The following is a 14,210-nucleotide window of genomic DNA, read 5'->3' as shown; positions in this document are numbered from 1 at the left end:
ATTGCATTTTTGATATCACAGAAAGCATTTGTGTAGACAAAACAGGCATTTTTGCACAGTGCTTTCTCTGTACCACACTATCTTTGAAGCCCCTTCCTCTCTCCTTGCCTGCCCTTCTCTGCAACAATCCTGGGTTGTTTCAGTGCTACTTTTCAACACCTTCCAATGTCGAAGTGTCAACAGGTGTTCTGGTGGCTAAAATAGTCTGTGGGGTCAGAGCAGCCAACCTAAGGACCTGCCCTGGCCCTAATCAGATGGCCATGTGATAACAAACAGCACTTTTGAAGCAAGCCTATTGGGTGGCCAAATGGACCTCCATCTAGAAACAGGAACAAAGTCAGGCCAGAGGAGAATCAAGGTTGAGACACTAAAGAATCTCCTCCAGTGGTACCTGCAGTTGGTACCTCTGCAGAAGGACACTTTATTTACAATATACTTATCACTGAATCATGTAACTTTGCAACTAAAGAACAGAATTTATACCTCTAAATGAGATTATTTCAAAGCCATCACTTTGGGAAGGCTTTATTCTGACTTCTCGACATCTAATACTTCTGAAACATTTCTTTTTTACTATATTTAGTGGTGGCAAATACCAGTTTTTTGAGAGTTGGTACTATTTTCAGAAATGCCAGGTCATTCAGAACTAAGAAGATGGGGAAATCAATATGATTTTGGTATAAAACCAAAGTGTTGGTTATAGTAAAACAAGTTGCAGTTTCCTGCACAGATCTGAAAATAATTTGAAAAGGGAATTTTAAAAGTGCTCTGAATAAAGGCATTGTCAGTGTGGAATAAGGGTTGCTACCAAGGTAACAACTTTGAAGTAGCATTTGATATGGATGTATAAATTCTGGATTCTCATTACTCTTTCACAACCATTAGGAAAAAGTTTATAGACAAGAGAGAAGTCTAGTATAAACTTCCTTTCTGGGTCCTAAGGCAAAAGCCCTTAAAAATCTACTCTTAGTTTCAGTTAACTGGTTTTCATGCCTGCCCAGTTAGGGCTAAGAGGTACTCCTCATGTAGATTACTTTAAGTGATATCCTAAGTTCTAAGACTCTCCATTCTATTAATAACTTATTAGTATCTAACTACAGAATAGATTGCACTTGGGGGCCTGGATCTCTTACTCTTTCTGGGAGTCTTAACCTAAAACACTGATCTGGACATGTCTATAATATTAAAAATAGCTAATACTTATTTGGCACTTACTACATGCTACGTACTTTCTTAGCAAGTTATACACACACACACACACACACACACACACACACACACATGAACTCACTTAATACAGCCTTGTGAGTTATTACTATCCTTATTCTTATTTTACACGTGAGAGAACGGAGGCATGCAGAGGTTGCCCAAGACCACAAAGTAAGCTGCAGAGCCAAGACTGGAACCCAGGAAGTCTGGCCCACTCTTAATCCACTCTTAATCACTATGCTACACCATCCTATACTGTATCTACGAGACAAGAGAAAACCAGAAACATAAATCAGATGCGTAATAAGAAAAAGACAGTGAACAATACTTGCAAATTTATAGGAAGCTCATTTGAGAAGCAAAAAGGAGAGGGTGAAGTGAGGTAGATGGACCCATGAAAACTGGGATGAAGGCTGGACAGACTAGCCACAGAAGTTCCATGGGCAACCTGGGAATGGGAAAATGGTTCTCCTCTAACACTTAGAAAATAGAGCAACTTGAAAGATCTAGGAGTCATGAAGAACTAGTTTGGGCAGATACTGTTTTTCCTGTATCACATAAAAATCAGGTAATTTAGGGCTAATAAATATAGAACTCCACAGTACTGTTAAATTTTTATCAGTCCTCTTCACTTTGTGAACTGTAAGCAGATGTGTAATATTAATAAATCAAAGTTAACTCATTGGTTAAAACTAAGCAGGGTAAGTACAACAATCTACCTGGTATCTCCAAGAAAGCTTTTAGAAGCCACTCACTATCCCATGAAGAGGGGTGTGTGTGTGCGGAGGTAACTAAGAACCCTCGGGATGTCTTCTGTTTAATCGCAACCAATGTTAATGCCACCTTAAGCCTAATCTCATCTCATACAGATGCAGGAACTTAGTCTCATGGGGTGGAAATGGGACTCAACCCTGAAAATGACTTGGATGAAGCTGTTCTGACTCCAAGTCCAGTGTTCTTCCCACTTCTCCAGGCTGTATTCTACCCTTTTTCCTTGTAACCACCCAAGGCAAATCATACTGATTTCAAAGCCCTTCAGAGAAGGTGAGCACACACCTGTGCTAAAGGGTAAAGAATTCCTTCATTACAGCTCCCTCTTGTCTATTTAGATCCGCTTCCTCTCCCTGGGACCTGAAGGGTGTCCGGAAAATGACAGAAAACATTAGCCGAGGTAATGCTCCTAAAATCTGCAACGTATCAAATGAATGAAGCAACAGATACTCTCGAGGTTCTTCGTCATGCCTTATATTCCAGGCTGTGGTGAACTTCAGGGAGTTTAGTTTCCTGTTGGGCCAGAAGCCGCTCCTGCAGTCTACCCTGGAAAGCCTGCACCCACCCACGAGGCGCGGGAGAGGCTTGGCTGCTGCCGGCTCCCCGCGGAGGTGCGAGGGATTCGCGGAAGCCCACCCGGCGGGGCGGCACGCTTCCCTCCCGCCCCACGCACGCGGAGATGCAAGAACCGGCCCAGGCTCTAGCCCCCGCCCGCCGCCAACGCCCCCTAGCACAGCTCAGCCCCACCTTCCACCCGCCCCGGGCGCGGCGACGTGAGGCGGGCCCGTGGAACCAATGGGTGGCTCGCGCCGAATGGAAGGGATTGTCTGACCCCCATGACGTCACAAAGTTGGCGGGGAGCACGCTCCTCTTCCGCCCCCGCCCCCTCCGCCCGGCCGCGGCCCTCCCTCCGCCTCCCCGCCTACCCGCCACCGCGCAGCCAATCGGGAGGCGGGAAGCGCTCCGGCCCGAACGTGCGGGCGGGGCAGGGTGGCGGCCCGGCGGGTAGGGGTGCGGAGTGGGCCGGCCAGGGTCGTGGGGCCGCGCTCCGGCGAGCTGCACGGGGCTGCGTGGAAGGAGCGCCGCATAGTGCCGCTGCCGCCGCCTCGTCAGGAAAAAGCGGTTAGTCTCCTGCTGTGCCCGGTTCGTACTCCCTGCTCCGGGCCACGAGCCGCCCCGTCCGGAATCCTCCTCCACCCGTCCAAAGTTGTGAGGGAGGCGCCGGGACGGGGGCGCGCGGCGTGCTTGCGGAGCGGCGGCCGCGGGCGTGCGGAGGGCGGGAGGAGCCCTGGAGCGCCAGGTGCGCGCGGGGGCGTCGGCGCTGGGGGCTGTCCGGGGGCCGTCTGGGGGTTGGGTGGGGGCGTTGGGTGGGGGCGGGCCGGCCTTGCAGCCCTCGGATCCTCAGAGCCCTGAGCGCCCGCTGTCAGCGCGGAAGGTGCCACGGGGACCCGCAGGAGGGTGAGCTCCGGGGAGGCTGCGGCGCGGCGTGTCTGCCTGAGGGTCTCCCCTTACGCACCCCGGAGTGCGGGATGGCCCCGCTGACAGCCCGCCGCCGGCCGACCTCGGGTCTTCTGGACTGAAGTCAGCGCCGCTTGGGGACCGGCGGGCAGTGGGCGGGGGATGCAGTGCGCTCTGGGATCCACGCCCCGGCTGGATGGAGGGGCTGGCCCCGGGGCGCGCCTCTGCCTGCGCCTGGGTCCCTGCGGCTTCGAGCTGTGGCTGTGCCTCCCCGTCGGGGTGGGTTTGTTTGTTTGGTTTCTTTCTTCTCCCCACCCCTTTTTCCTCCTCCATTCTTTTCCCCCCTCCCAGCCCATTCACCGGGCTGAAGCTAGACCTCGCCCCTCCTCCGCTCCCGCCTCCCGCCCTCGCCTCCTCTAATGAGCATCTTTGCTTTGCTTTCAATGGGCCGGTTCTGCTGTCGCTGCTGCTGCCCGCGCGGGTTGTGGATGTTGTCGGCTCCGTGTTGTGATGACAGGAGAATGTGTGTGTGTCCCGGGCCCAGGCGAATTGGTAGGTATTCACTTAACTACCTGCGTTGGGTACCCAGGAAGGATGATAACGGATTTTGTGTGTGGATGGTTTTAGGCGGGTCAGCATGGAATTAAGGAATGAGATAGATAAGAAAAGGGGACAAAGGCGTTCTGAATTGGGATAGCTTTGATGCCTTCGTGAGTGGAATTTTCAGGTAGAAACAAAGGAAACTAATCAAACAAGTGTTGGCATGGTGCTTTGTGTCGTCCAAAGGAAACCGGTTTCTTCATTCATATTAAGATAACAAGAGCTTTGAAATGGCTAGGCATTTCCAGAAAATGCTGAAAAATTGCGGAGAATCTCATGTAGGTTGTTTAATGCAATTGGATTACATAAACTGGGGTTCTGACACATTTAATGGCTAGTGTAGCTTTTCTTTTTTTTCATTTACATTAGAAGCTTTGCAAAGCTGTGGAGCTCCGGAGTAGGTACAGTAATAGCATTTTCTAATTAATTTGGTCCCTGGGTTTATTGACGAAGTGGAATCATTTCTTGGCATGGGCTCTGCCGAGCACATCAGTAGGAATGGATGGGTCTCTTTGCTGTTTCTGGTTGCAGCACATCTCTCTTTATTAGTCATTGGCAAAATCGGCCAAATCTGCCTAAGACTAAGATGCTGCATTTATATGTGGCTGAGTCTGGATTGTGGAGTAGGAACTTTTCTGTGAAAGTATGGTCAGGAATAACTTGAAAATTTGACACTTCTCCTTTTTACCAACAACTGTAACTTGATTCTGTTCTTAGTGCCTGATCGAGAGCCATCTACTTCATTAATTTAGCAAGCTTGTGTGTCAGCAAAAGTTTTCATGTTATAGGGGTTTTTCTTGTTGCATCACAGGATAATCAGAAAGATAATAGTTTTCCAATGCTCACTTACTGTTTATGAAAGCATTTGAAAGTATTTGGACTCCTAAGGCTATGTGGTCTGATGGAGAGAATATATCAGTTGTACTGATGAGGATAGAACACTGACTAATCACAGCAGAGTTTTCATGAATTCCAACTTCCCTAAGAATATTGTCTTTTGAAGGCATGTTGGGAGTTGGGGGATTAGGATACAATATCGGTCCATATACTAAACCCCTGAAAGATACTGTTGAGACAATTTACTCTCTGATTTTTTCTTTTTAATCTTGAGAATTTTTGCCTGGAAGGAAAAATGTGGTTGAATATTTGATTGTTTGATGTTTGAATTTAAATAGTATTCAAAGCACCTGCTGCATGAATCATTAGCTTTTTGCCACAAAGTTTTATTCCTTTTTCAGGCAGCTATAAAAGCAGGAAAAATGTCAAAACAGGAATTTAAAGAAAGTACAGGTTTCCTGGATTTGTTATTCCTTGAATAGACAGTCAAGCCCTGTCACGCATCTATCAACTCTCCCTGTCCCCCCATAGTACTTTGAGTCAATCTACATTCCATACAGACACTTTTTTTTTTCCCTGTGAGATTCTTAAGTTTTTAAGGACAAATGCAGACGTAAAATTGTGAAGAAAATTTCTTTTCATGAAGATGCATATTTTTACAGAAAATCTTTATAAAAGCATAACGTGAGCTGATGTACTTTCTGCATGCAAACCTAAAAAGAGATAGGGTTTATATCTGGAAGCCAATGTCATGTGGCCCAACATTTGAGCACATCTCCTGGCTCAGTCATATACGCTTAACCTTTGGACGACTTTCAGTTATTCAGTTTGAAGTGCAGTTGTTTAAGTGGTTAACTCTGATGGATTCCTGTTCTTCTGGAATTTCTGTTTTTCATTATTGCATTTCAGGATGCTTATTTAGTAATGGATTCTTATTTCCAGATTCTAGCCATCGCTTTCTATTGCCTGATCTTGTTTTCATTTTTGTGAACAAATCCCTTCTTAGTGCAGTTAAAATAATGTTACTTTATACCACTTGAAAAACATTTTCTGTATGGCTGGCTTATGCAGTGCTTATTACAGAGCAAACAAGAATCAGTGATTATTCAGTGTTTAGTTTTCTTTGCTTCCCTCCTCCCCCTTACTTATGAAGTCTTCTCAAATTACTCTCCAAAAGAAGGTACATGAAAATAATTTACTGTATAGCTAACACTTGCTATTTGTAAATTTTTTTTTCTTAATCATGTCAGCCTTGGGAAGGAATTGTTGATACTAAGACTCAAATGGTTTTATTTTCCTTATTCCTTTTTGTTTATTGAGTTTGTTTAAAGTATTTCCAAATTCTGTTTCTTTATAATCCAAATGAATACTTCGAAGAAATATCTCAAGAATTCAGGGAAAATGTATGTTGTTGAGGAAGAAGAGGGATTTTTTTTTTACATAAATTATCTGGATTAATGATACACGGTTATTAAATTTTCTAGATAAATGCCCAGCAAATTATTTTCAGTGTCCTATAGTGAGTAATTTTTTTCTAAATCACGATTGTAATGCTGTACCTTTTAAATCAAAACTTTAGACTGTTATTTTACTATTCTTTATTGCTTTCCTAGGGCAAATAGATACCTTTTTTTTAAAGTAAGAGAAAACTTTTTTGCCTTTTTAATTAATATTTAATCTATAATTGACTGTAATTGTACATATTTATGATGTACAATGTGATGTTTCTAATACATGTATACATGAAATTGGGGTAATTGCCATATCTGAGAAAACATTTTTCTTGGGGTGAATTCTACTTTGGATCCATAGGAAATGAAAATGTTTCTATAGCTTTTCCTTGTGGCTGCTAAACAGGGGACAATGGTAGCAAGTAAATTAAATTCTAGAACTGAGACCATGTATATTACTAACAAAATTTTAGGGCTACTAGAATACGTAAACCTTTTTTTTGATCACTGAGGGTACAGTAAAATTCAACAATGAGTGAATAAAACCTATATTTGATTTCAAAGCCTCACTTCAACAAACATAAAGGCACGAATCGTAGAAGAGGCCTCAGATAGCATCTGCTCTGATGTGTTCACTTATAGTTCAACATAGTGAGACCCAAAGATGTGAGCTGACTTTTCCAGGATTATTCGGGTGTTGGTGGCAGATCTATGTCCCTTAGCTTGTCAAATTGGCACAGTGGTCTAGAGAAGCGGGGTTTGCAAGACCATTCACTTGGGTACAGGAAGGAAATATTGGAATTTCTATTATTTCATTATGTAGAGTTTTTTTATATATGTTATAATGTATATTGTATTAATACAGTAGTATATGTATATAACTTAAAAGTAATTTATAAATATACATATTTGGGGGTGCATCTTAACCCTTTTTTGGTGATAGCCACGTGTAATCAATGCTAACAATTGACCACGGATCTAGAACAGGATCTTCATAAATGGAAGAAGTCCTTGTGCAAAGTGGGAGATTTCAAGGCCTTTTTAAAGGATGGAGAGGGAGAAGAGTGATTGGCCAGGTAGACTGCTACTGCATAATGTTACATAATCTTCATCTCCTCAGCTTTCCTCAGCCAAATCTATTGTACATTCTGTACTGTTTGCACTGCACAAAGAAATATGAAGAAAAGAGAAAATTGAAGCTCGAGTACAGGAGCCAGGAGTTCATTCCTGGCTCCATGAATAATTTGGATTTGTACTTATCAGAATATACCCTGTAGAAATAGTACATGATATGTGTATAAAATACAGTACCTCCTGACACAAAGCTTAGCATGTAGATTGCCTTGCTTAATATTTGCAATAAAGCAAAGCTAGATTAAGTAATTTGAAATGTAACTCTTTTCTTTGTGTACATCTGTCTAATTTGCTCTCTAGGAATCCCAGTCAGAAGTTCCAGCCTGCCGCTGTTCTCTGATGCCATGCCAGCACCAACTCAACTGTTTTTTCCTCTCATCCGTAATTGTGAACTGAGCAGAATCTATGGCACTGTGTGTTACTGCCACCACAAACATCTCTGCTGTTCATCACCCTACTTTCCTCAGAGTCGCCTGAGATATACACCCCATCCGGCGTATGCTACCTTTTGTAGGCCAAAGGAGAACTGGTGGCAATACACCCAAGGAAGAAGATATGCTTCCACACCGCAGAAATTTTACCTCACACCTCCGCAAGTCAACAGCATCCTTAAAGCTAATGAATACAGTTTCAAAGTGCCAGAATTTGATGGAAAAAATGTCAGTTCTGTCCTTGGGTTTGACAGCAATCAGCTGCCTGCAAATGCACCCATCGAGGATCGGAGAAGTGCAGCAACCTGTTTGCAGACCAGAGGGATGCTTTTGGGGGTTTTTGATGGCCATGCAGGCTGTGCTTGTTCCCAAGCTGTCAGTGAAAGACTCTTTTATTATATTGCTGTCTCTTTGTTACCCCATGAGACTTTGCTAGAGATTGAAAATGCAGTGGAGAGTGGTCGGGCACTGCTACCCATCCTCCAGTGGCACAAGCACCCCAATGATTACTTCAGTAAGGAAGCATCCAAGTTGTACTTCAACAGCTTGAGGACTTACTGGCAAGAACTTATAGATCTCAACACGGGCGAATCAACTGATATTGATGTTAAGGAGGCTTTAATTAATGCTTTCAAGAGGCTTGATAATGACATATCTTTGGAGGCTCAAGTTGGTGATCCTAATTCTTTTCTCAACTACCTGGTGCTTCGAGTGGCATTTTCTGGGGCCACTGCTTGTGTGGCCCATGTGGATGGTGTTGACCTTCATGTGGCCAATACTGGTGATAGCCGAGCCATGCTGGGTGTGCAGGAAGAAGACGGCTCTTGGTCAGCAGTCACGCTGTCTAATGACCACAATGCTCAGAATGAAAGAGAACTAGAACGGCTGAAATTGGAACACCCAAAGAATGAGGCCAAGAGTGTGGTGAAACAGGATCGGCTGCTTGGCTTGCTCATGCCATTTAGGGCTTTTGGAGATGTAAAGTTCAAATGGAGCATTGACCTTCAAAAGAGAGTGATAGAATCTGGCCCAGACCAGTTGAATGACAACGAGTATACCAAGTTTATCCCTCCTAATTATTACACACCTCCTTATCTCACTGCTGAGCCAGAGGTGACTTACCACCGATTAAGGCCACAGGATAAGTTTCTGGTATTGGCTACTGATGGGTTGTGGGAGACTATGCATAGGCAGGATGTGGTTAGGATTGTGGGTGAGTACCTAACTGGCATGCATCACCAACAGCCAATAGCTGTTGGTGGCTACAAGGTGACTCTGGGACAGATGCATGGCCTTTTAACAGAAAGGAGAACCAAAATGTCCTCAGTATTTGAGGATCAGAATGCAGCAACCCATCTCATCCGCCATGCTGTGGGCAACAATGAGTTTGGGACAGTTGATCATGAGCGCCTCTCCAAAATGCTTAGTCTTCCTGAAGAGCTTGCTCGGATGTATAGAGACGACATTACAATCATTGTAGTTCAGTTCAATTCACATGTTGTAGGGGCATATCAAAACCAGGAATAGTGAGTGGATCTTATCCTGGCAATTCTCACATGAAATAAATTTAAAGGGCAAATAAATATTTTCAAAAGATACTAATATAATAAACATTTCCAGTGGGTCATTCTAAGCATTTACCCATTTGATTGATACTCTCGCTAGTCAAGTACTCCAGATTTGCACCAGGGTGGCAGGATCATGAGAGTCTGGTTCTGCCTAGGTTAGACCTCACAGCACCTGCACTTTTGAAGCAAGTCAATTCCTCATCATAGGTGTCTTGAGATATTGGCTTCTTTTACCAACCTGAGAAAATCAGGATGACCTGGCAAATAGGATCTTGAATAGGCCAAAAGCAAGGATCTTTCTGGGTGTAGTCTCTTGGAAAAAGGGAAGAAACAATATTCTTCACACCTACAGACCCCTTTCTTCGCTAAGATTCTGATGTACATGAGAACGTATATTTATTGCATGATTTTCTAGGTATACAATCTATGCATTATTCATATAAATTTATTTTACCCTGAAATGGTTTTCAGATCCAGTACTTTAAGCCATAAATGACCAAGAACCAAGCAATCTCAATTTGTAAGTTTTTGTGATTATTTGACTGGAATGCTTCTTAAATGGAAGAACTATGCTCCCTACCCCACCCCTGGTTTCCTGATGTAATTGAAACATTTTCTATTTTGCCACACACTTGAAGACAATAAAGGTTTTTAGTTTTATCTACTCTTATATTGATGTTAAATAAAAAATATTTTTTATTTGTATTAATGAAAAGCTTTATTTAGTTTGAAATAAAGAGTTCCAAAATAAAAAGAAGAGACTGATATGTTTAATTATTATCATCTTTAGCCACCAGCACATCACTCTCTTATGTAATCCCCGAAGACTTGGCATGCTGTAAGTGTGTGGTGGGTAGACTGCTGCCAGGGAATCATACCTCTTATTTAATGTGATAAGAATCTTCATCACTTTTGGAATTCTAAAGATAATGACATATATAAAATAAGTTTAAATATCAATTTGGGGAGTAAGGTTTAATATTACCGTCAGGTACTGAGACAGGAGGAAGTTTTTATTTTTACCCATTTAGACATAGGTCAATTAAAATATTTGGTTTAAAATTACTAAATGCTTTAAACATATTGTAGCTTAAGATACATGTGTTAAGATATATACATGAAAAATTTTAAATAACTATTGTGCATGCCTGATGCTTAATAGAACACTTAGTATTGTCAAGTGTTGTTTGCAGCAGTCTCCATAATTATGTGCAGTCCCTTCTAATACTGTATCAAAGTAAATGAAAATACATATATTCAAATTGGCTTTTGGGGAGCTTATTTGATATGCATCAAATGGCATTTTGTTCCTGTGTTTGGTGATCTGTATTCAGCTGTGCATATATTTTCATCACTTATTCTAGCATCACTGTTTAAAAAAATGGCTATGATTGTGTTTGATAGTCACTTGGATTTTAATACAAAACACGATCAGCTTTCATTATGTAATTAGTTCGGTGTTTAGGGATCAAGGACTCCTAGACTGTGGATACTGTATCAGTGCAGTATTGGCTGCAAAATTTGTTCCAATTGAAAATAAACTCCAGAAGATTGCAGCTCAGAACTTCCTATAATTGTTTTTTGAGATGGTTTTGTTTTTTTTAAAGTCAGCTTGGAAATATTTTTCTAGGCAGTATTTTGGAGGGAGAAAGGCTGTACTATATATTTATTTCTAAATGTTTTGACAGAGCCTTCATCTTTTAATGAAATATGTGGACTGCTGTAGAAAAACCCATTTTCAGCTACTATTTGAATTGTTCTTGAACAGCACCACTGAAGAGTTCCATATTATTATATACTGAATAATGTCTCATGTCTATATAGCACAGGAAATATAAAATTGGTTTCCTGTGGTCATGATCAAGATAGTAATAATATTACAAAAGAAACTTGGTCTACAATCTGAAAGCTGGTCTACTCTCTATAGAAATGAAAATGCAGTGGAGTTGACTTTGTGGAAATGAAAATAATTGGGTTTAGAAAATCTGTACCGTTATCTGAAAGCAATTATGGTTTTATTGTACTTGGTTGTCACTATGATGTGATGTCCAGAATTAAAGAATACATGTAAACTTCCATGGTATTTAGCCTTTCTTACTTTTTTTTAAATTTAAATTTTCTAACATATGTATTCACCTTATGTATTTATATTTAATTGGTTCATGGTATATAATACACCCTTTACTAGTTACATGGAATATTGGTATGGTTCACAGTACTTGGTAGGAAAAGATGTCTTGTAAAAGATGTATTTGTGTGAAGACATATGAAACAGTTTACAGAGAATGGTCACAGAAATGCCCACAGTGAATTAAAGCTTCATATCTGCTTTCTGGATGTCCTGTGTTGATTTTTAATAATAGTAAGATTCATTAGATGCTTTCTAAGGGGGTAGATTTTATTTAACTTTAGGATCCAGTAGATAAATAAAACATTTTTGTAACTGAGGTATGATTTACATTCAGTGAAATACACAGATTTTAAATTTGTAATACGAGATTGATAGCCTCCACACCTATAAAGATACAGCACTTTTCCACTACTCCAGAACATTTCCTCATGCCACTTTCCAGTTAACCCCTCCCTACATAACTATTGTTCTGATTTCTATCAGCATAGATTAGTGTTGCTTGTTCTAGAAATTCATGTAAATGAAATCATGTGCACTCTTACGTCTGACTTATGCTCAGTTTTTTTGAGATTCATTTATGTTGAGTGTGTTCACAGTCTATTCCTTACTACCAAGTAGCATTCCAGTGTTTGAATATGTCACAATTTATCCATTCTCTGTTGACGGACATTGTTAGTCTCCCCATCCTGCCCCCTATTTTTAAGATAATTTTAATATTAACAATTCCCAGGAATACTATTTGGTTAAGATGTAGCTTTAACTTTGCAAATCTGATTTCAGGTGAGTTTTATGTTCTATACTTTAATGGTAGGACTGTCTTTTTTTTAAAGCCCTTAGATGATGGAAATTTTTTTACAGTGAAAAGTTTGGTGGGATTGCAGAGTGGTCCTTAGCTATTGACCTCTCTGTAACTCTCCCACTGAGAATTTTGTTGGGTTCATTTAGCTCATTAAATGATTGCGTCGATGACTGTCCTTTGAGAAAAAGGCAAATTAGAGCTCGGTTTTAGATGGTCTTGGTTTATCACTGCATCAGCCATTGTGTGATTAGAGATGAGTAAGAAAGAGGGTGAAATACTGTTAAGACTGGAATGGAGTGAGTGACTTGTGTGTTTTTGTTTTTATTAAGGTTAATGCTTCCTAGAATGAGCTTCCTTATTCACTAAACATTTGCCTGAGTATAGCTGGTTAGTTTTGTCCTTTATTATATACAGCAGGTGGGTTTAGGTAACTGTGTTACCGTAAGTCTGTAGGTTGACATTCTTAATTCTTTTTCATAAATAATAAAACAATTGCTATTCATTGTAGAATTTTTCAGACCTTCAAAAGCTGGGTCCTGTTCAAATTAATGCAATGGTGCCTTAGCTACTTCGTGGACAAGCTGAGTAAATGAAGATGTCTTTTTTTTTTTTTAATTTCAAAGTATTATGGGGAATGAAGATGTTTTAACGGCATCAGAATTGACTTGTTAAAGTATGGAGGTCATTTCCTTTGTTTCTTTCAGAATTTACTTTGAAAGCCAAGCTTAATCCTATTAAATCTTATCTGTCCAGTTCTTAAGACACTACAGTTTTTACCCTGGATTGAATTCCAGTAATACAGCATTGTTTTCTAAATAGGTTTCAAATTAGAAGTCTTCAAAATTAATGTTAAGAATGATGAAATCCATAGACTCCATGTGCCACTAACGGCGATTATCCAATGCACATAGATTAAGGACAACACAATTTAGACTCAGTTATTTAGCCAATATTTAGGTTCATAAATGGTGCCCATCCAACCCTTCACCCCCAGAAGTTCTTATTCACAGAATGAGAGAAGTGTTCCCTTCAGGGTCCACCGGTAACTATAGCTGGTATTTGTGAGAATCAGGAACCCAGCTCCAAAAGGACTGGATATTTCATCTTGGTTCTCCTTCCTGCCTCTACCCAAAGGGGCAGGGAGATGGGGGAAGAGAATTTTCCATCCAAGACTGTGCCCTAGCATCACAAGCTCTCTGCTTTTTTAAACCATCCCCAATTCACTGACTTTCTGCCTGGAGCACACGCCAACCAAACTGCACAATCAAACTTTACTACGTGAGAAGGTTAGTGATCACATTTAGCCTTTCAGAAACCTCAAACCCTGGCCACTCAGCAACAGACAAGCAGCCAAGAAGAGTCAAAGAACCAAAGATTTTATCTCATCTGCAGTGATTGATCAGTTTGTCTCCTTGAAGGACAGGAACTGTTTGATGGGCTAGCAGTGTTGCCTAAGAGGCCGGCCTTCTGTGATCAGCACTGAGAAGAATGGGAAATGTGACAGGAGACCTAAGCTAGGGAAAAGAGGAAAAATGAGGAAAGGAAAAGAATGGCATTGACAATTTCAGTAGTGAATAGAAAGGTAGTAATGGGGTCAGGGAGCATCAGATCCTGATACCTTGGGCCAGTGACAGGGATGAAAGCAGAGTGGAAAAAAGCAGCAAGCTGAATAGTGACAAGGTAAAGATTTTTTAAAAACATTTATAAGCCCTCATGAGCATGTGTACTTTATGGCAGGGCAGCAGCAGTTGGAATGCAAGACAGTTGCCATTAGCATGACCATTTAGTCTCAGTCCATTAGATAAGAAGGAAAAAAGAAAA

General features: G+C 41.3%; 1 protein-coding gene across 1 annotated transcript; it reads left to right on the top strand.

The window, feature by feature from the left end:
* Positions 1-3,014: 3,014 nt before the first annotated feature.
* On the top strand, positions 3,015-10,146 carry PDP1 (pyruvate dehyrogenase phosphatase catalytic subunit 1). Its single transcript, XM_012643649.1, has 2 exons — positions 3,015-3,102; positions 7,761-10,146. Exon 2 carries the CDS (start codon positions 7,805-7,807, stop codon positions 9,416-9,418), a length of 1,614 nt encoding a protein of 537 aa, XP_012499103.1. The 5' UTR covers positions 3,015-3,102; positions 7,761-7,804; the 3' UTR covers positions 9,419-10,146.
* The last annotated feature ends 4,064 nt before the right edge of the window (positions 10,147-14,210 follow it).

This window comes from Propithecus coquereli, unplaced genomic scaffold, assembly GCF_000956105.1.
Source record: "Propithecus coquereli isolate 6110/MARCELLA unplaced genomic scaffold, Pcoq_1.0 Scaffold2, whole genome shotgun sequence".
Lineage (NCBI taxonomy): Eukaryota > Metazoa > Chordata > Mammalia > Primates > Indriidae > Propithecus > Propithecus coquereli.
The sequence above is the reverse complement of the archived record's forward strand: the minus strand, read 5'-3'. Positions and strand labels throughout refer to the sequence as shown.